The sequence below is a fragment of the Nyctibius grandis genome, chromosome 13 (assembly GCF_013368605.1).
Source record: "Nyctibius grandis isolate bNycGra1 chromosome 13, bNycGra1.pri, whole genome shotgun sequence".
Lineage (NCBI taxonomy): Eukaryota > Metazoa > Chordata > Aves > Nyctibiiformes > Nyctibiidae > Nyctibius > Nyctibius grandis.
This window is the reverse complement of record NC_090670.1, coordinates 14,731,108-14,752,250: the sequence shown is the minus strand read 5'-3', so window position 1 is coordinate 14,752,250 and position 21,143 is coordinate 14,731,108. Positions and strand designations below refer to the sequence as shown.

The following is a 21,143-nucleotide window of genomic DNA, read 5'->3' as shown; positions in this document are numbered from 1 at the left end:
ACAATTGAATCAAAAACTGCAGGAAGGGAACCTTGGAAAGATTTCCTTCCCTTTGCTATACATATCATGGTCTCTTTTGTATGTAAGCAACAAACTGTAGCATCCAGTAATGCCTGCTTGCTTGGAAACAAAATTTAAATGGAGGACAACCTTGTGGTCCAGCTTTGGGAATTCACATTGATAGACTTGCATGATTCTGGGAACAAAAACCACCTGTTTAAGTGTGATTTGCTGCTTCCTTGCAGGCTCAAGAGCCAGCATCATACTGAGGAACCTGTCCCATTGCTTGAGGGGCAACGATAAGAGATCATGCTGGTTTTGTGTTGAGTCACTTAATGCGAAAGCAGTTGTGACGGTTTGAGAGTTGAGTGGTGAGCATGTTGGTGCAGCCACCTGGAGGGGTTTTCCCTGATGCTCTTCCCCCACTAAACCCTGAACAAATCCAGTTCAGCTGTACTTGAGTGTTTCTGCCTTCTGACTTTAGTGCAGGGTGAGTGCAAGGCTTTCTACTGTTATTTCCGCTTTTCTTAATGCGGGGTTGGCCGTGTTCCCGCTGCTGGGGCAGAGGCTGGCAGACCTGGATGCAGTCCTCCGCTTTATCACTGGTTTCCTCCAGGCCTCCGGTGGTGCCTCTGCAAGATGTTGGGAGACCAGTGCAGGAGTGAGTCAGGTGGTTGCTGCCAGTAGCTGCTGGTTCCTCCTGCAGCTGTCTGCTCTGCCCTGGGGTTGTCCTCTCCTCAGCCACCACATCTCACAGCTCGGTGTGTTACGATAAACCCCGTTGGCTTTCAGCACAGAGGGCCGTGGGCGGCTGCGTGCAGCGGCAGGGTGGGGTTGGCAGCTGCGGCCCCAAGCCCTTCAGACACCTCGGTGCGAATTCCCAGAGCGCTCGGGGTGAGCCACGTGGCTGCAAGCAGTGAGGTTACTGCTGGCCTCCTGAGCTGATCTGGCCAGGGACCGTGCTGCTGGTCTCTTGTAGCACAGAGCAGATGGGGTGGTTGAAGCCAATGCATTCCTGCTCTGCAGTTGCAGTGGGTACGAGCATGAGTACGGCTGAGGCTGATGCTGTACCTATCCAGGACATCTCTGAAGCTCAGTTCTCCTGTAAAATAGCAATAGCTTTTCTCTGCTTCATCACATTTGGTTACTGAAGCCTTTCACAGCAGTAGTGGGTCCCAACTGTAACGTAGAAATCCTTTCAATCTCCAGAATTTCAGTGCCATAAATTCAGAGCCTGTCAAGGATTCAGTATTTCTCTTGTATTGTTAGTCTGCTCAGGTTTAAGTTATTTTCTGATCCTTTGGTCTTGAAAAGCTAGCTTGAGGCATTAAATAAAGTTTTTAAAGTATTGAAATCCTCGTCTCCAATGTCCTGCCTATAAATTGCCCCTGAGAACAACATCTCGCATGGAGTTTGGCTTGTGAGAAATGGAAGCTGTCATACTAAACCTGCTTGAGTGAGACAGGAGGCTCCCAGCCCCTGTGGCCATTTTCATCTTTGGGTGGTTATATGATCTGATTAGTGCTGCACAGAGAACAGTTTTCTTAGGGAGTGAAAACTTCATGTGGTAGCAAACAGAAAGATTAAAAAAATAAAATGAAGACAAATGCAGTCTTTTTCCCTTCACCTGTCTGCAGACAAAGTGGAGAAGAGCTGGATGCCTGGATTGGCATTGTGATTTGCGTACCTGCTTAGAGGACTCCGTGGTTCAAACCTCCAGTAGATCTCTCCCATTCGAAGGGGGGCAATTCCAGTGGCTGAGTTTGACGGAGCCCCATGCCAGTGTAGGTTGGCGGTGGTTTGGTTGTTAACCTGCTCAGTAATAGGTCAGTGTTGTTGGACTTGGGAGAGGATAGGATTGAGCGAGGATGTCTCGTACCCCAGGGGTCTGAGCTACTTCCTTGCTACTTGGATATTCACAGTGGGTTTCTCTCCCCCAGCATCACGTTTTCATCACTAGAAAATCCAACCTAAGAAGTCTTTCAGCTAATGTTTCATCATTACCAGTACGTTTCTGCCAAAAGAATCTGTTTCACCAAATCTATGGGGTTTTTTTTCCAGCAAGAAATCGTTTCATCAGAAATTCCCTGACCAGCTGCAGCTGTAATTGTTCAGCTCTAAGATCTGGGGCATACCAAGAGCTGAGCAAATCTGCCCTTTGCTGTCATGAGCTGCAGCCCCGGGCTGGTTTCTTAAGAGCGGCAGCAGGATGCTGTGGTCATTGTGGGATCCTCTGGACATCTGTCAGGAAGTGCTGCCGTGCCGTGTTATGGGGGGAGCGGGGGGAGCCCTTTAAATGGTTGAAGGGGAGCTGATGGCAACGTGCGCTCGTGTGCCTCTCCACGCAGGCTCTGCTTCCTGTCATCTGACGGTGCCAAGCGAGCAGAGTACTTGCAAAGAGGTTGGATTCTTGCTGCTTTTCTCTCCAGCTGTCAGTACAGGTCATCAAAGGCTCTTCTGCAGCAGGTCGTTCTCTGTTTGTTCTTGCTTTTAGTCTTTCCAGATAGCAAAATAACATTTAAATGAGAAACTTGTCATTAGAACTACCCCAGTACTAAGGGGTCTCTTGGTGGAGTATTTATCAGCTGATGATCTTGTTTCCATTTGAGGTCAGAGGCGTGTGCTTTCTAGTTCTTTGCTTCCTAATGTCATTGCAGATAGGCCTATGTCTTCAAAAACAGCCTTTGATCCTGAACCTGTCATCTTTGTGCATGCAGCCATCTGTGCCCAGAAACGCATTGGTTTGTGAAAACAAACAGCTTTTTGCACCTGCACATCTGCAAGCTTGTTTCCTTTTCTTAAGCAGCATGATTTATGAGCAGGTTTCTAGGCCCCTGGGAGATGTGGTGGGTGGTAACACTGACAAGAGGGGTGGTGGAAAGTGGAAATCCTGAGCATGTGCATGCACTGAAAAGTTGAGGGTGCTTTTGTCCCCAGTCACCCTGCTTGAAGGATGTACATAGCACTGAGACTTAGCAAGTCCAGGTTCAGTTCCTGGCTGGGCCTCGGACATGGCCCATGGGACAGAATCGCTCACATTTACCCTTTTGCCTTGCTTTCTCCATGTGAAATAGAGCAATTTTTCCAAAAACTCGCTCAAGCACTGGGAAGACAGAGTACTTTTTGTCTGTGACATGCCCACCTGCTGTTCTGTATAGCCCTTTACCTTACAGACTGACTGGTATTTGAAGTCACATCTGTCTCTTTGGAGTGTACAAGAGTTTGACTTGGAGAGTTTCTGCTCAGCAGTGGTGGGGCTTAGCAGGGAAGCCCACTGTCCAGTCTAAGCAGCGTCTTCCCAAGGCACTCATCCTGTACCTGAGCAGCATACAGCAGTGTGCAAGCACAGGTAACTGCCTCTGTGGGCAAGGCTATGGTGGAGTCACCATCCTTGGAGGTATTTAAAAGACGTGTAGATGTGGTGCTTAGGGACATGGTTTAGTGGTGGACTTGGCAGTGCTGGATTAACAGTTGGACTCAATGATCTTAAAGGCCCTTTCCAACCAAAACGATTCTGTGATTCTCTGATGGGCAAGGGAAGAAGAGGCAGGTGCAGGGAGGGAGCACGTTCCAGCCTTCTGGGTAAATAGATAAGGACACGAGATGAAGCAGGATTTGGATCATCTTGCTGGTAATGGAAAGGAGCACTACACATGTGCAACTACTCTTTGCTCTTGCCAGTGGGTGTGGAAGAGCCTACCTGGTATTCCAGCTGTGTTCACAAATAGCCACGTGCTTATCTTTTTTTAAAAAACATGGAGACGAGATTGCAGAGGAATAGAAAGTACTCGGATAAGAACTGTGCTGGCACGGTTCCGACATCCAGTAAATTAACTGGCAAAGGAAGAAGAGCTGAAAAAGAGGCACCAGCTCTGAGGAAGTGGTTGAGATCTGCCAGCTCGCTGAGGGGAACTTTATGAAAGCTGCAGGCTGGTGCCGAGGGCATAGCAGAGAAGCCTTTCAGTCAGGCTCCACCAGTGCAAAGTTCATGCAGATGGGCAGAGTTAAAAAAACCCAAACCCTTAAGATCTGAAGAGATCTTAAGTAATTTAGGGAAGGCCTTTACCGAAGATTAATGTGGCCTCTCCACATGTTTGGTTGCCCTAGCAGGAGTGCGCAGGGTGCAGGAGGGAGAGCAGGGAAGGAAAGGAATCCTCCCTGTTTGTCCTGCTTTCTGGCCGCCTTCCCTAAAGATCCGTTACCAGAAACTCATATCAGTGCCAGGACCCTTGTGGTCAGGTCCAAGATGGTGGTTTCCATCTCCTGATTCTCTGCCTCCTTCTCCTCACCTGCCTGTTTCCACCCTTTCACGTGCACTGTTTGGAATCCCAAAGGGAGTAAAGCCTTGTTTCCCCTCCCAGGTAGCATCAGCACAAGCTCTCAGCTCCCTTTGATTGCATCCTGGCCACATGCAGAGAGAAATAGGACCTTGTTCGTTGAGGATTTCCTGCATGCTGTCTGGGAATCAGCTCTGACTTCTCTTGGAGACTCCAGATGCTGCATTGGGCTCCTCCTTACCCTCGCTAATTAAGTCGTACAACATCCAGGGCTGTATCAAGATGAGGATTAAGGGTCCTCCTTTCTCCTTAATTGCAAACAAAAGATAAATGAAATATCAAGTGGAATGTGTGCAGCTTGAGAGCCTGTGTTCAACAAAGGGACTCTTCTGAAACCTGAAATAGCTCATTTTGCTTCAAGTGGAGTTATTTTACATTTCCCATTTCCTAAAGCTTAAGACAATTAGGCTTTGGTCTGGTAACGTGTCTCGTGTGGATTGATGTTACTGGGGAAAACTTATTGGTCCCTTCTGTTCTGTTGGGAATGCCTTTTGTGTGGTTGGGTTTAATAAGACACATCATGTGCATATGCTTGAGGGAATTTGGCTTCAGCCTGTCAGGCTTTAATGTTTTGCTACAGGTAGAAAGGACAACGCAGCTGGTTTTGTAAGCAGTCTGTTGTGATGGTTGGAGGAATGCTTCGATGGCAAAGCTACTGGAAAATAGTGGAAAAGTGCAGAAAAATGTCCTGTGGGGCTGAGCTGTTCTTGCTGCCTCTATTTTTTTCCCTTCAGCTAGTAAGTGCTGACTGGGATGTTTTGCAGCAAGGTTAAATTAATTTTCAGCTTTGTCATACCCCTTTTAACCAATACAAGGATACCTTGCAGAACCACTCATTTGTTATTAAAACAAATGAGATGGCCAAATCTAGATGCGTTCCACTGGGTATTGTGTGCCATTTCTCTTGGTGGCAATGCAGCAAGCAGGCTAGCTCCGAGAGGAGCTCTTCAGATCAGGCAGTTCTCCCTGAAAAAGGGGATTTCCTCCTTACATAATTATTGAAACTTGTGTTTCCATTAGTTTTCTTACTGTGCACGGTGCTGTACTGGGCAGAAGAGAATGTGTGCCCTGAAGAGACTGAAACAAAGACAGTGGGAAAACAGAGCTAGCTAGTGCCTGGAAGGAGATGGACAGGGGTGTGCTGGCCCCCAGCATGCCAGAGGCTTCACTGATGGCATGATGTTAGGAGGAGGGAAAAAACTCCATGGTCCAAGTGGGGTAGCCTCAGAACTGGGAGGAAGGAGCAGATCCTAATCCTGTGCTGGTTCTGGAGTTTGGTTTGTGGCAGGTCGCCTCCTTCTTGGCTTTGATTTCCTCCCAGCAAGACCCTCCACGGGACTGAGAAGATTAATTGGCTGATGTGTTCACTAAGTGCTTTTCCAAGTATTTGATCAATGGGGCGTTAGGAATATTTTTATTTTTGTTTGGATCTGGTTAATTTTTCCAAGACTAAATTATTGCTTACAGAAACCGCAAATGGGGGAGTAACAGGTCCTGTCGAAGCTCCCGAAGCTCATAACAATATGAGATTGTTATACCCAAATTGGGACATTTTTGATTCTTTGGGTCAAACTCTAGCAATTCATTGTTTTAGGCTGATGGATCAGGGTGATCCAGTCGTCGGTCTAAGAGCCTGTCTTTCAGTTGCAGTCTCATCATCACAGGATAACTCAGGTTGGAGGGAGCCTCAGGAGGTCTCTGGTCCAACCTCCCGCTCAAAGCAGGGTCAGCCATGGGATTAAACCAGGTTGCTCAGGGCTGGTTCCAGCTGAGTGTTGAAAGCCTCCAAAGACAGAGGTTGCCCTGCAGCTCTGGGCAGCCCTGGAGCTCAGTCATCTCTGGTCACCTAAGGAGCCTTCTGCTCTCTTTTGCTACAGAATGAAGAGGAGGAAATCAAGCTGGAGATAAATATGCTAAAAAAGTACTCCCATCACCGGAATATTGCTACCTATTATGGCGCATTTGTAAAGAAAAGTCCTGCAGGCCAAGATGATCAGCTCTGGGTAAGTGTTTAGTGTCATTTCTGTTCATCAGATTTATAGCTCCTTTCTTTAGAGCTCCAGTATGCTTGGCTTGGACTCTGTCTCAGTGAAACTCTGAAGTCATTGTTCTGAAGAATAACATAAAAAAGAGGAAAATTGCTCCTCCCTACACGTCTTCCATCCCCTGTGATTTCCTTTGAGGATGGGCATGATACGTGTGACTTGTGCTGTCATTCTGACTTGTTGTTCGAGCTTATTTTTCCAAATGTTTCTGAAATTTTTTTTAATGGAAGTTAAAGAGAGCTTGTCCTCTTCCCTTCTTCTCCTTTTCCTTGTTGCTTTCCTCTCCTTGTTTTTCAGTTGGAACATAAAAAAGGGAACAGAGCAATTGGCAGTAAACCAGAGAAGTAAAATGAATCCTCCAGGGTTTTTTTGCTGCAAGATTTTTGAAGCTCTGCAGCAAAATGAGAAATTTCAAATTTTGAAAAAATTCTCCTGTTTTTCAGCGCTCTTAGCTCTTGTTTTTCTGATTTTGTAGTTTCTAAAAAAAAAAAAAAAAAAGGAGCACTACTGAGGTTTTTTATTTATTCAGCAATGTGTGTGATTCAGGAAATGAGATTTTATGTCACTTGGCATCCAGGAAGGTCGTGTGTAGTTTGCCACACCTTGGTTGTGGTGGAGTGGGTGTTTGCACATGGTATCTCTGCTGGCACCCTGTCAGTGCTGTGGTAAAGGTGTATTGCGTTCGTCTTCCTGCAGCTGGTGATGGAGTATTGTGGCGCAGGCTCTGTCACTGACCTGGTAAAGAAGACAAAAGGGAACTGTTTCAAGGAAGACTGGATTGCGTACATCTGCAGAGAGGTTCTCAGGGTGAGTCGTGCCAACAGAGCTTTGTTGCTCTTTTGCAACAAAAAGGCCTTTCCAAGCCTTTGGTCACTAATATAGGTCACTAATGAGCGTTATTGTTTAAAGGTTTTGATCCATGAGCCTCGTGGGCTGTGGTCCTTGAGTTCAGAAGAGCCTAAAGAGCCAGTGTGATGGCTGCTTGACATCCCATATTATTTTAGTTAATTCCATTTTCTGTATGAAGAACAGAAGATTCCTGTTTCTCTATGGCAAATAGCCATCTTCTGAAAGTCCAGATTCTGGGCATCTAGAAAAGTAAATAAATTCTCTGTTTTCAGTAAGTCTGTCCTCCGCATCAGGAGATCTTACTGCTCATTGCTTCAGCTGTTCATGCTGTGTAAGGTCTTTCTGTTCATAATTCCTTTACCTGCACACACTCGGGGGCCTCTTTTCTCTACTATTAGAAGCAATGTTGACTAAACAGCATTCCAAAATCTAAAAGGTGGCCCTGCTGGGGCAATATTCCCCAAGATAATTCTTGGGGCTATATTTCATTCTGTGCAGGCTTAGGGCTTTTTTTTTTGGTTGTTGTTGTTCCTGGAAATTACAGAGGATAAAACAATTCCCAAGTGTAATCTAGTGAACTAGCCTGGAAAAAAAAATATTGGAACCTGTCATTCTAAATTTAAAACCCATTACAGAGTTACTGATCCATCTTCTTTGTAATGGAGTTTTACTACTTTTCTAAATAATGGTAAGACAGATGTGTATTCTGGAAGCTGGAATTCAAATGGCACGCCAAAGTATTGCTTGAATGGGGTAGATCTTTGCTTCTGGAGCAGAGGAGTTGAGAAGCATGCTCAGTAGAGAACATTGGCCATCTTACAAGGATTTGGTGTTAGACTGCAGATTGTAATAAATATGGCTGGAGAGTGTGGGGAGAGCTCTTCTGAAAAAAAAAAAATTGTAATGGTCTGGTCAGGTTGCTCTTCATTTGTGTGGCTGTAATAGCTCTATTAAAGCAACTGATGTTAAAACATTTGGTTTACGCTCACGCAACTGAAAACCATAACAGCATGCTGGTGTAAAACAAGAGATTGGATTTAGTCATGCTTGTTTCAAAACAGAATGGCCCAGTTGCACATCATTGACAGTGTTTCTTTCTGGAAAATTTAGAAGCTGGGTGGAAGCTCTATTTGAAGTCATTAATATTGCAGAGGCTAAGCGTTTTGAGTGAAGCATCCCCTGGCTTACTATAATGTATTTTTTCAGTGTATTCCTTTATATCTGTGCTAGTGTAACTGTGGACAATATTGGAACAAAGGAGGAGACAGAATATTGCAAATATTAGCTGAATGAAAACAGTATTTACTGCATTCAAAAAGAGGTCTGACATGGTATTTTGAACTTTCTGTGGTCCATTTACCGTTGAACACGGTTTTGCTGAATGCAGAATTTAAGCCACTGTGGCCAGCCAGCTGCTGTCTCTGGTCCTCATACGGAGCATTCGGCATTGCTCTTTCCCTCTTGTGTTTGCTTTTAACACATAGTATAAGGAGGCATCCCTTGATTCTGGGACAGAAGTTTAAAATATTGCTATCTTGTTCTCTTCGCACTTGACTTCAGAGGTGCTCAAATACTGTCAGGCCTATGGGTAAAGAAGACAATCAAACTTGTTGTTGCTGTCCTCTCTCCTCCCGAAACTGGGGTCTTCGTGTTGCTAATAACGTCTAAAGTACTTTCCCTGTGAATAAAGTCTGAGAAGGGTAAAAGTGTAAAAAGGCAACAATGCCACGCTCGTGATAATGATAGGAAGAAAGAATATGGAAAGCCTGGTTTTCTTTTAGGGCTTGGCACATCTTCATGCTCACCATGTCATCCATCGAGATATTAAAGGACAGAATGTTCTTCTGACAGAAAATGCAGAAGTAAAACTGGGTAAGTTTCCTTAAATGTGTGCTAGAAACCTCTCTGTAAAAATTTAAGATTTCCATCTTGTCTTGGAAAGAACCTTCAGTAACCTAAGAGCAACAAATATGTCAAGTAGCATTAATGCTTGTGTTTATAAGGTGTCTGTCATGTAGAAAGAGCTGAAAATGTGACATGTTTTGCAAGGTTGTCACTCACAGCCTGTGGGGAATACAGCTACTTCTGGGAAGTCAAACACAGAACCTGTCTAGTAGGTCACAGCACCATCAGGCCTTCACAGCAGATCCCGGCATGCAAAGACTTCCAAAATAAAAAAGTTGGGGGAATAAGCTGTGCTAATCCATTTCTCTAAGGGAAGTGGTCTTAGAGATTTTCATAAATCTAACAATAGGTGAAATTACTCATGTGTAAGGGCTACCACTGAGAGTAGTTCTTACTAAGTCATCTCTCAAAAATGTCAGAGAGTTTACTTATTTCCTTTTCTAGCTGTGACATGTCAGTGTTGACAACTTCTGACTTCCTATGACTACCCTCAAGTACATATCTCTCTTGAGGCGGGGATGTCTTTCATGTTTTGGGAAGACATCACAGAGAATGCATGGCAGTGATTTAAATGAACAGTCTCAAGGAGAGCAGTTCTCTTATTTGGGATGATCTTTACACTCCCTCACTCTTTAATTGAAAGAATCACTGCAGAGCTGGAGAACAAAAATAATAAACATGGCCTGTGGATGTGGGGTAGGATGTTTGGCTGGAGCAAGTAAAAATAAGTACTTTAAATCTCATTATGGTTTAACCTTATGGCGAAATCCTGGATTCACTGAAGTCAAAGGGAGTTTTGTTGTTGTATTAAATGAAGGCAAGATTTTGCTTGTAGTCTCTAAAAGATAGGTACTAGTTTTCTACTGTTCCCTCTTAAAACTGGCAAGATGGGGGATTTTGTGTATGTTTATGGTCTTGTATAGTTACTAGTCCTGCCATTCTTCACATGGTTGACAAGAAAGTTAAACTTTTCTGACTCTGGGTAAAGATGAAACAGATTTATTAAGTACAACAATTAAAAAAAAAAGAAAGAAAAAGATGTTTCCAGAGAGATTTAGCTCATATGTCTTAAAGAAGCTGGAAACCCAAGAGGTCCTCGCTCCAGTTCCATTCCACTTCAGTGTAAGTGTGCACACTTCCCATCAGAAGCACAGAGCATGTGATGATCCCAAAGGTCAGGCCCAACTTATTGTTGGAGAAGGTTTGCTAAACAGGCACGTTAAAGTATAGTAGTACAAAATGATTGTGGTTTGCAGATGATCTGCAATGAGGTAACTTAAGTGAGAAAATCTGCTCCTTGATGGTAACCATAGGGCTGTTCTCCTTTCAGTCCTTTCTTTTCCCTGTTATTTTGTCTTCTCTCTGAATGGCACTCAGGTGCTACGCGCAGTGGATCCAAATAGTGTATCTTAGAGGTGTGTTCAAAGAAAAATACAATCACATAATTATTGGTTGTATGGGCCCTTCTTCATATCTGAACAAAACCATTTTGCTGTACAATCCTGATGAAATTAACACCCTTTTCAGCACAAAGAGCACCACAGGATTCTCTCATTATAATGAGTCTAAGATCAGAATAAACTAGTGTACTCTCCAGCTTGTTCTAATGAATGTAGGGAAGGAGTTATTCCCAACACCTCAAAATGAAGTTATGTGATAGTTCTTTCCAGCTTTCACAAATGGCCATATTAGACACATCCAAATTTGCCTTGTCTGTAGATACTCTTTTTTCCTTTCAGATACTAATTAAAAATCTCAAGTCCTACTCAATGTAGCGTTTAGATTGGGCATAAATTATTCTCTAATATCTTTCTAGAGCAGTTCTTGTCTGCTGTAACCTGGCTGGCAGAATTAGGATGCTGTTTATTTGATCCTTCTGTCAAAACTCAAAAACAAAAGGCAGTTAATTTTCAACTATTGGACAAGATGAACTGGAGGAACTCAGATTTGATATGCATTGTAGCCCAAAGATTTGGTATTCTAAACAGTATGAAAGTTACCAGGCAAACACTTTGCCATGTGGATACAACTCTTCGTTCATTTATTTACCTCTGCTTGGATTTTCAGTGGATTTTGGTGTAAGCGCTCAACTGGATAGGACTATTGGGAGAAGAAACACATTTATTGGCACACCGTATTGGATGGCGCCTGAGGTCATTGCTTGCGAGGAGAACCCAGACTCTACGTATGATTACAGAGTAAGTGTTACAACTCTGCATAAGGTAGCAAAACATGCAGGTTATGGCTGAAATCCTGCTCAAGTACTGCATTTGAAAAGTTCAAACTTCCCTCTTTTCAAACCGCAATAGTGTTATAACTGTACAAATAGAAGTATTTGTAACATGTGGGTGGTGGCTTTTTTTAAGAGTGGAGTTTCATTAGGAATATTTTTTTGTGAATTGTTAATACATGAAATACACTTTCATGAACTTCTGTGCAAAAAGAAATACTGATACATGGAGGTTGCAGGTCAGGATAGAAAAGAAAGGAAGAGGTAAATTTGGAAGGAATACTTGAAGTAGTGTAATACTAATATGACAAGTTACTGCCCTCCTCTGTGATAGAGCTGTTTTACTCTGTACTCAGCTGTGTAATCCTGAGTTAACTGGCAATAATTAGTATCACTTCAGTCATTTATGAGCACGTGACTGCAAGAGGTTTCCCATCCCAGAATAATTTCTGGTCATTTGCAGGTGGCTGAGGTGAGAAGGCACAGAATTGCTTGTATTTCAGTTTGTGCCCATTGCCTCTTGTCCTGTCACTGGGCACCACTCAGAAGTCTGGCTTGGTCTTCTTTACTCCCCTCCCATCAGGAATCTGTACGCATGTATGGGACCCGCCCAAGCCTTCCTTTCTCCAGGCTCAACAGTTCCATCTCTCTCAGCCTAGAGCCTCCCAGCTCCAATCCCTTAAACATCTCTGTGGCCTTTCACTGCACTAACTCCAGTTTGTCCATGACTTCCTTGTACTGGGGACCCAAGAACAGCTATCAAGCACTTTTTCTGGTTCTCCTCCTAACTCTTACAATATGCTGATGCTGTTCCAAAGAGACTTACAAAGCTTATTCTTTGTCCTCTGGCCTATTTCCAGCAGTGTTGTCATTTGTCTGTCTGCACTTATCATGCAGGATGTTTTCCAGGGATGGCTTTCTGAGCAGCTGTCTTCTGAGTGACCCTCTGGTCATGCTCTTGGTTCAGGTGCTCTCTTGGTTGCCACTTTGCACCTCTCATTCTAACTGTGGCTTCAGAAATCTTTATTAGAAGAACTTATTACTTCCATTTTGTACTGATTGAGAGGCTGTGATTCTCCCTTGTTGAGACCTTCTGTGCTGCACTGGCAGGGTGAGGTCACGTTGCGCGAGTGTCAGTCATGACCAAAGAATGTTCTTGGATTTTATTTTATTTTTCATACCATGTAAATCTTCTACTGAAACCTCAATAAATTAATCTCTTGTCTTCATTCCCTTTCCCTAATTGATCTTACCTCTCAGAATGTATACTGTTCAGAAGATATAGGCATTAGGAACATGCACCTCTAATTCTTGAGGTTTCTTTGCCTTCAGTAGTAATCACAGTGCATCTGTGTGCACTTATGTCTGCTTCCAAATAGGTTCTGCAGATGGTAGTTGTAAACTGATCAGCGGAGGGTTTTGGAAGCACTTATGCAGACGGTGCTATGACTCAGAAGGTGGCTTGGGACCAGTCTTTTCTACAGAGATTTATAGCTGATGTGATAAGCAAAGTAGCAGGAAGCCACTCTGTAACTCCTTGGTGTTCCAGCTCTGATCAATTAAAAAAAAAAAAAAAAAAAAAAAAGAAATTATAACAAATGAGTAAAAATATATACACATAAATATGTTTATATACACATTGACCTTTACAAACACTGCTGCCATTCTCCCTTTCACCTGTCTGCCTCTTGTGCTTTGAAACTCCAAACCAAAATTCTTTGTAGCCTGGTTGTTTCTTCTATTGTCCCCAAAACCTGCATTACTACCCCTAGAAGACTTTTCTGATTTTCAGTCATTTACTTAATAACAAGTCAGGATCCTGACTCTATCAACTTCCCACCAGTTTTATTGTTAAATCCTTCAACAAACTATGATGCAAACTGGTTTACAGCTTGCGTAAAGCGGTTCAGAGCAGCTGGACTGAGAAGGCTCTGTTGATAAAGTCAAATTTAGTTAGAGTGCCAGGCTGGGTATGAGCTGCTATTCATGTAATGGTATATTGCTTCTAATCTTTGAAGGTTTGTCTTCTGTCTCTCCCTTCTTAAAAGATAGTTCTAGAGAAGCCCTGCAAGTTGGTTTGGTCACGTGCCTCTCATTTGGCTACATTTAGACACAAAAAAATAGTAAAATAATGCACATGATTAATCAAGTGGAAACCTGTGAAGTTTTTACAGTTACTGGTGGTGTTTCTGATTTACCTTCCTTGGTCAAAACCTGGCCCTTAGCATCCAGATAAGCTGATAAAGGGAACTCCACTCCACATTAACTGAGCTGAACATATGCTACAGCGTAAATCTGACTGCGTGATTGTGCTCTCCTTTCATGTGCCCAAAATCCTGTGACTGGAGAATTTGTAGATAGAAAAAGTCAGACCCCAAGGCCTGACTATAATTTCTGTTCCATCAGTGTAGAAACTCAGCAATGACTGCTCTGAAGTAAGCATTAAGACCAAGAATTTTTTTGGGCAGGAGCAGGGGAGCGAGGCACTGCTGTGTCTCACTGCCTCATGAGAACAGTTTAAAAGATTTAAGACATATTTAAACGGTGCCTGCTATATTCTGGCTCTTGTTTTTTGAATGCAGAAGGTCTGTATTTTGGGGCTGGCTGCTTAAATGATGACTCAGCTATTCGGAGTTGCATGGGAAATGGGAAGCTTCTGGCTATTAGCACTTTTCCTAAAAGCTCAGTAGGGAATGGGAGGGAGCAGAATGTATGTCACTCCAACTACAACCACCCAATCCAGGAGAAATCTAGGGAAACTGTAAAAACAACAAAAAACAAAACCCCAAAAGAAAACAAACCAAAAAAAAGCTTGAATGCTGCAAGTTGCAATGTGCAATGTCTTTTTTTCCTGCAGAGTGACCTATGGTCTCTGGGAATCACTGCTATTGAAATGGCCGAAGGAGCTCCTCGTAAGTGATTTGGTATAAAGGTGGGGGTGTCTGTGTATTGTCAGCGTGTTCTGTGTTAAAATAACTCATGCTTGGCTAATGCACAGATGTACAGAATTCTGGTTCTGGCTGTATCTTTAAAAATAATCTATGACTTTTTCTCATTTGGGCTTCTTGGCTTTCCCCTTCCTTTTAGACCCTTTAAGTCTATATTTTGATTCCTTGCCTTCATTTCCTAGGGAAGCAAAAATTTTTTTCTTAGAGCTCTTGTTAGCATTACTTTGATCACTGCCTGTGGGTACAGCTAAGCAGAAGTGATTCACATGTTAGCAGAAAAAATTGGCAAGAGTGGCTGTGGGTTTAGGTCACTAAAAAAGATATATGGCAGTGGGAGAAGCTAGGCCTAAAGGTTATATTTTTACTCTGGGACTGACTTGATTCTCACAGGTTTGGGGATGCATACTGTATTTGCTCATGTAATGGCTTTGGTCCATGGCCACAGTCTCAACCTGAGAGCAGATTGCCATAGTTTCACAGCCTGCCCTCGCCTGCCGCTGCCCCCCTTGCTCCTCTGGTTAGCCTCTCACAGCCGTCGGGCAGAGACCAGCGGTGCAGCGTGGTTGCAGACACCTCGTGCATTTTTGTTTCTGCAGAGGGCCAGTTGCTTTGCCCCAGCACCCGCAAAGCAGATGTGATGTGATGGGGTATCCCATCACTGTGGAGAGCGCAGGAGATAAAATAAATAATACTCGGTCCTGAGCTTGAGAGCACGTAGGCTGTGTTTTTAAAAAACACACTTGGCTGTTCTCCCGTCAGACTCGGTTTTTAGCAGCGCTCAGGAGCCAGCTGGAGTTCAGGAGTGCTTTCAGACGCTGTACTTCAGCCTAGATGAAGCTTAGTCCTGAGATGTGAGTCCATGGGGAGTTTTCTTTGAGAGGGACTTTGTAGCTTTGCATGTTAACTCCTCATGCCGCTTGTATTTGATGTTTTCACTAGTTTTGGCAGGGAGATGCTATGGATTATATTCTGTTGCATTGTGTTTTGTTTACTGTAGTACCACAGTGTCTGGGACCCATAGCTAGAAACCAGACTTCTTCTGCCCCCCATCCCCACTGTATCATGTGCCATTGAAAATACAAAGGAAGAAGTCAAAAACAGAACCCAGATGTGAGAAACGACGGCAGGTGGATGCAGGCAGAGAAATTAATAGAAGGCAGTGAAGGCTTTACCGGACCACAGTCTTCTCTCTTTTACTAGTTCTGTAATGCTGCAAGTCCATTCCTGTTAAGAGAATCACTGCTGAACACCTGTATATCATAAGAAATCAGCCCCCATGTAGTTCCTACCAGTTGTCATTCAGTAGCTCTGTCAGAGGAAGACCTCTGACCCTCGGTATTTCTCCGTGACAGATGGAGCACACTCATAATTCCATACAGAATGCCTGGGATAGATGAGATGTGACGGTATTTACTTTCTGTAAAGTTCTCTGTAGCTTCAACTTTCCACAACAGTAACACTAAAAATACATTGGGCTGGAGAGAAACCAGCGTCTGAATGCATGAGTAGAATCTGTTGCAGATTGTCTAATAATGGTGCTCACGCTCCCGAAACAGAATAGATGAGATGTGTGCTTAGTCACTACTCGCTGTGCCAGTGATGAAGTTTATGAGCTTTCCGCTTCACATCAGTTTTTCTTCATCCTGCATTTTCTCTTATGCAGTGAACGATCTAGCTAAGAGTTTGGGTAAAATTTAGCTTATCATTTATCTGCACCATAAGCCAGACATAATAAACTAGACAAGTATTTTAATCCCAACTTTAAATTCTATTTATGCAAAAACACCCTTTGGTGTATTAGAAAGGTGAGCGTTTTTTATATCCTTCTGAAGCCTCATATATAAAAAATATGAAGAAAGTTGTACTTGTTCCTCCCATGCAGTGTTTCTTCCAAATCTCTTTTAGCTGCAATAACAGCACATTGTCATGAAAGATTTCCGTGTATTCAGAGACTTTATTTCTTGGCTGTAGTGTGAACTTTGTTGACTAACGGTGCAGTTCTGCGGCGGATGCTGTGCTGTTGGAAGTGGGAGTGTTTGTGGAGGACCGCTCCTCTCTGTCAGGAGAGCCAGGCTCCTGGCTCGGCTGGGTCAGTGTGGTCAGGCTGTGGGAGGGACACGGGGGGGGGATATGCACCCTTGAATAGCTTGTGGTTTCCTTTGCAGCCCTGTGTGACATGCACCCCATGAGAGCGCTCTTCCTCATCCCACGGAACCCGCCCCCAAAGTTGAAATCCAGAAAATGGTAAAGAGCTGTGTAAAAACTGTATTTTTACTGCATTGGAAGGATTAGGAGGATTTTGAGCTCTCTTGTCCAGAGACAATGATCTGTTTAAATCCTCAGTGATCTATGAGGTCTTTCCTAAGCTGTTTCTAGTGCTGGGTTAAGTCACAGGTGCAGGTGTAGTTTTGAACGCTGCCTAAACTGCGGCAGTCATTGTGGTTGCTAAAGTTTGGCGTGGGTGGCTGGAATTGCAGCGTAGGCAAGGCTTAGATGGGCTGCTTGGGATCAGTGCTTTGTCAGAAGACCTCATGGACATTGTAGGGCTAATGGCAGTCACTGTGGCCTACGGAGAATTAGTTTGTCTTCTAAATGAAGTGTATAAAGAAAATCATCACCGTATCAAAAGGGTAAGGGCATTTTTGAAAGAGCTGCATCAGCCAAATTGTGGTTTTGTTAATCCGTGTGTAAATTCAGGTTAGCTCCAGTAAGAGGGCGGTTGGGGTGGAGTTCCCCGTCATTCACCCTCAGCACTGTGCTGGTCTCAGGAGGCACACTGGTAGCAAAACTCAAGTTGTCTCACACAGTTCCAGTGCAAAAGGAAACCTTGTGAAGTTAGTGTTTTCCATCACTCAGGGGCAGTGACTGGCACACAAGGTGAAAAGAATTACTGTCTTCCTTCACTTTTCTATCTTTTTCAGGTCAAAGAAATTCCTAAACTTTGTTGAAAGCTGCCTTGTAAAAAATTACCTGCATCGTCCATCCACTGAAACCTTGCTTAAGCATTCTTTCATCCGAGACATGCAGAATGAACGGCAAGTTCGCATCATGCTGAAAGACCACCTGGACAGGACCAGGAAGAAGAAAGGAGAAAAGGGTAACGTGGCAAAAACAAAATAAAAGGCACTGCAGAGAGCGGGTCCTCTCCAATTTTGGCACAGAGTATAAGGCAGATGCAACTGAAATACTAGAACGAGGGAAACTGTGAGTAAGTGCTGTCCTTGATAGTGGTAGGGCCATTTTGAAGATCTCTTTGCCAAAGCCCAGGTCCTTAATGGTGTTTAAGTGCTGAAGTCTTTGGAGCCTGACTGACCCTGATTCACTGAGAGCAACCCTAATGCTAACGTGAGCGAGGAGTCCAAGTAAAGTCTAGGTCCCTGCTTTCTTGAGTTATCTCAGTAGTACTCAATGAGCGTTTCCTAGTCTCTTAGTTCATCTGTCTGTCCCCGATCCACTTAATTTACCTGTTGCATTTCCATATAATTTTAGCTTGTGAGTTCTTTGGGGACAGAAGTGGTCTTTAAGCGTTTTGCAGTGGATAGCACAAAAGAGACCTCGAGAAGGCCTCCAAGCTCCAGCAAAACACAAGTGGGTATAATGAATCATCTACTTCACGGGGTGGGTGAAGAAAAAGAGAGAATCTGAGTTGGTTCCAAATGCTAGCCTGACTCTTCAGAGCAAAACCTGGAAGAAGCAGTGCTGGAGTGGGGATGATACTCGTGTAAATGGCTGTGCACAGCAAACTATGGCTGTGCAAAGTGGAGAGAGCACTGTAGGCTGTTGACCACCGATTTTCCCTGCTGTCTCTCCCCTCTTCCATATATTTTATACTGGCAGGGGCACTGTGAAGATCAGAGACTATGAGGGCAAACTCTGAAAGCACTATAGAGTTGGAAAGTGACTTATAAACTCCAAGTATTGATTCGACAACAGGGATATTTGTGCCTAAATTGAAATAGCTGTTGCAGTGTAGATTTCCTGACTCCAACAGTAGTTGCAAATTCCACCACCTCTTTCAGCTATGAATCTCAAAGCACATTCAAATGGAGCAAGTTGAGTTTCTCACAAATGCCCTTGAGGGGGGAAAAAATGCAAGGATAACAGTGACTTCTTGATAGATATATTTTGACCTGAAAAGTGCTATTTTTAATCAAAGCTCCCCTGAAAGGGAGAACAGTGTGAAATTGCCAGACTATACACTTCAAAATGGTGACTTAAAAAAAAAAAATTAAGTCCCACTTTAGCATGCCGTATAGTCAGCAATGCAGAGTAGGACCAGTTTGAAATTATCCCTTAAAAGCTGCCTTCATATTAGTCTTGAAGAGAACTTTAAAAGTGTGGGTCAGCTTCTTCTGAACCACTGTGCTAAAACTAGCATTGATTTATTATCCCTGTTTCTTTTTTTAATTACTCATTGTAATACAAAAGGAAACCTGGATTTACTGAAGGCCTCAGCTTAGCCATGCAACAGGTATACAGTAGCAGAGAGGGGCGGTACAAGTCTTCTATGTCCTAGGTAAATTTCTTTCTGAAGAACCCCTCTGCTGGTGGTGTTATGGGGGTTGGATTTCTCTGTGGGTTTAACCTAATTTATTTCAGATTATGGAAATAGGTTAGTTTTGCAAAACCAATACACTCAGTCAAGGGAAAAGGTGGGACTGTGTAAAGGGGTGCCCTGAAACGTTATCTGAACTAGATTTTGCATGATGTACGTAGATATCTTACCTCCCCTCAGCCTCCCAGTGCAACCTGTGGCTCTTAAGTTCCTGCTGAGTTACATGTAGTTCAGGTTGAGTGCTTGAGTTCAAGATCATATCTTGAATAACAGCATTCTCCACTGGGGTTTGTTTATTGTTCTCTTTTTCAGAAGAAACAGACTATGATTACAGTGGAAGTGAAGAGGAGGACGATGAGCTGAACGAAGATGAAGGAGAACCAAGGTTCATTTTATTACTGGAATAGAAAATATGACTGCCCAAGCTGTTCCCATTGAAGGCAGCCCTGCTCAGCCAGAATGGCTTTCTTCACTTGCTCTGAATCCCTTGTCTCCTGTATCCCCTCTGGTAGCTTTAACTGTTTTGTAGCTATCAAATATAACTGCTGAGTATAAGGTGTCTGTAATAAGCTGCTGCTTAGTTCCCCTGCAATAGGGAGGAAACTCTCAAATGAAGGACCCGATAATCAGCTGCAGGCTGTTTTGTAGCACAGTGTGTGGATGCATAGTCCACGTGCTGGAGATCTATCAGAACGTCTTAATTTGCTAACACAGGACAACAAGCAATTCCCAGTGCACCTTGTATTCTCTCTTTAATGTTATGTTTAGTCATGTAGAAACCTCCCCTTTCTTTCAGCTCCATAGTTAATCTCCCGGGGGAGTCAACTCTCCGTCGTGAATTTCTGAGGCTGCAGCAGGAGAACAAAAACCGTTCTGACCCCCATCGCCAGCAGCAGCAGCTGAAGGACCAGGAGAAATACAAGAAGCAGCTGCTGACGGAACGGCAGAAACGGATCGACCAGCAGAAAGAGCAGAGGAGGAGGCTGGAGGATGTAGGGACTGGCTTGTATTGTTGTTCTGTGTCTCATCACGAATATAAAATGTGCCTGTAGAGAGTAGGCTTTGAAAAGCAAGAAGGCTGTGTTAAATTGTCAGCACAACCTGGATTGTAGCCTTTAGCCTTGGGAGAACTGTGTCACTTTGGAACACAATGATTTTAAATGGGCTCTGTCCTTTTCCTGCTGACAACCTGCCCTGAGCTTTTGGAGCAGAAGAGGAAGGGCATTTTGCTTGAGCTTGTGTGGTGGTGGAAGCTTAGGCAGATGGGGTGAGAGATCCCGATTTCTTTCTCACGTGCGTTGCCCAGTTTGGAGTCTGTCTGATCCAGAGTCCTGGCCCTGCTTCTGTTTAAGATGTGACAAGATAGCTGCTGCCTTTTCAGCTGTCTGACACACTATGGTGTTGGAGGCGTTGCTAAATCACCAATGTGTCTCTTCTCATGAGTATCTGATGAAATTCAAGCCTTGTGCAAATACTCCGGAGCTGGCATTTGTGAAGCCTAGTGCTGCTCCAGCAAAACGGGGGGACTCTGGAAAAACCCTTCCTTCTCAAAATGACAGGAAGACATTTGTCATTAGATTAGCTGCCGGCCATCACAGAGATTTCACATGCTTTCTGAAATGAATGGCAGATCTGCCCTGGGCTGCCAAAAGGGCAAAGGTTTCACTTCAAGCTTGGCAGTCACTGTGGTGGCAGCTTGTGGCTGTCTGCTTCTGCTGCGCAGCGTATCGGGTGTCCCCTGTTAGTGACTGCATAGCCGGAAATGGGCCTTGTGATTAATGAACGCTGGCGTAAGTAATTGGTGGGTACAAAAGTAAAGTAAAATAAGCAGTGTTATTCCCTGGCTCTCTTCCAGCATCAGAGGCGAGAGCAGGAGCTGCGAAGGCAGCAGGAGTGTGAGCAGAGGTGGCCAGAGGCTATGGCCGTTCAGAGGAAAGAGGAGAGGTGTAAGGAAGACAAAAGGGCTGTGGAAGATGAACGGTTCATAGTAGACGGACAGAGGAAATTGGAAAAGAAGCAGGTATGAAAAGAGTGTTTACTGACAGCAATTCACAGCTCCCTGTTCCTGTAGCTGGTGTCTTTCTCAGTTCCCTGAGGGTGTTCCTGTCCTCTGAGTCACAGACCAGAGAGGGACTTTCTTCATGCATTTACTGCCTCTTGTTCTCAGATTCAGCCTTCTTTAACTGTTAACTGTTCCTGAGTCATCCTCCTTATCTACAGCAATGACACTGCCTCTCCACTTCTGTCCCTGCTGTTTCTCCCTGCTGAAATGGT

General features: G+C 44.0%; 1 protein-coding gene across 2 annotated transcripts in view; it reads left to right on the top strand.

Moving 5' to 3' along the window:
• The window catches only part of NRK (Nik related kinase), a 105,318-nt gene that overhangs the window by 37,619 nt on the left and 46,556 nt on the right, over positions 1-21,143 (top strand). Inside the window, exons 4-13 of one of the 2 annotated variants that reach the window (XM_068412105.1) lie at positions 6,215-6,340; positions 7,079-7,189; positions 9,013-9,103; positions 11,204-11,334; positions 14,224-14,278; positions 16,480-16,558; positions 17,236-17,411; positions 19,182-19,254; positions 19,666-19,861; positions 20,731-20,889. In XM_068412105.1, coding sequence (XP_068268206.1) covers positions 6,215-6,340; positions 7,079-7,189; positions 9,013-9,103; positions 11,204-11,334; positions 14,224-14,278; positions 16,480-16,558; positions 17,236-17,411; positions 19,182-19,254; positions 19,666-19,861; positions 20,731-20,889 — 1,197 coding nt within the window. Of the gene's footprint in view, positions 1-6,214; positions 6,341-7,078; positions 7,190-9,012; positions 9,104-11,203; positions 11,335-14,223; positions 14,279-16,479; positions 16,559-17,235; positions 17,412-19,181; positions 19,255-19,665; positions 19,862-20,724; positions 20,890-21,143 lie in introns of both variants that reach the window. The other variant, XM_068412104.1, reaches the window with a different exon arrangement.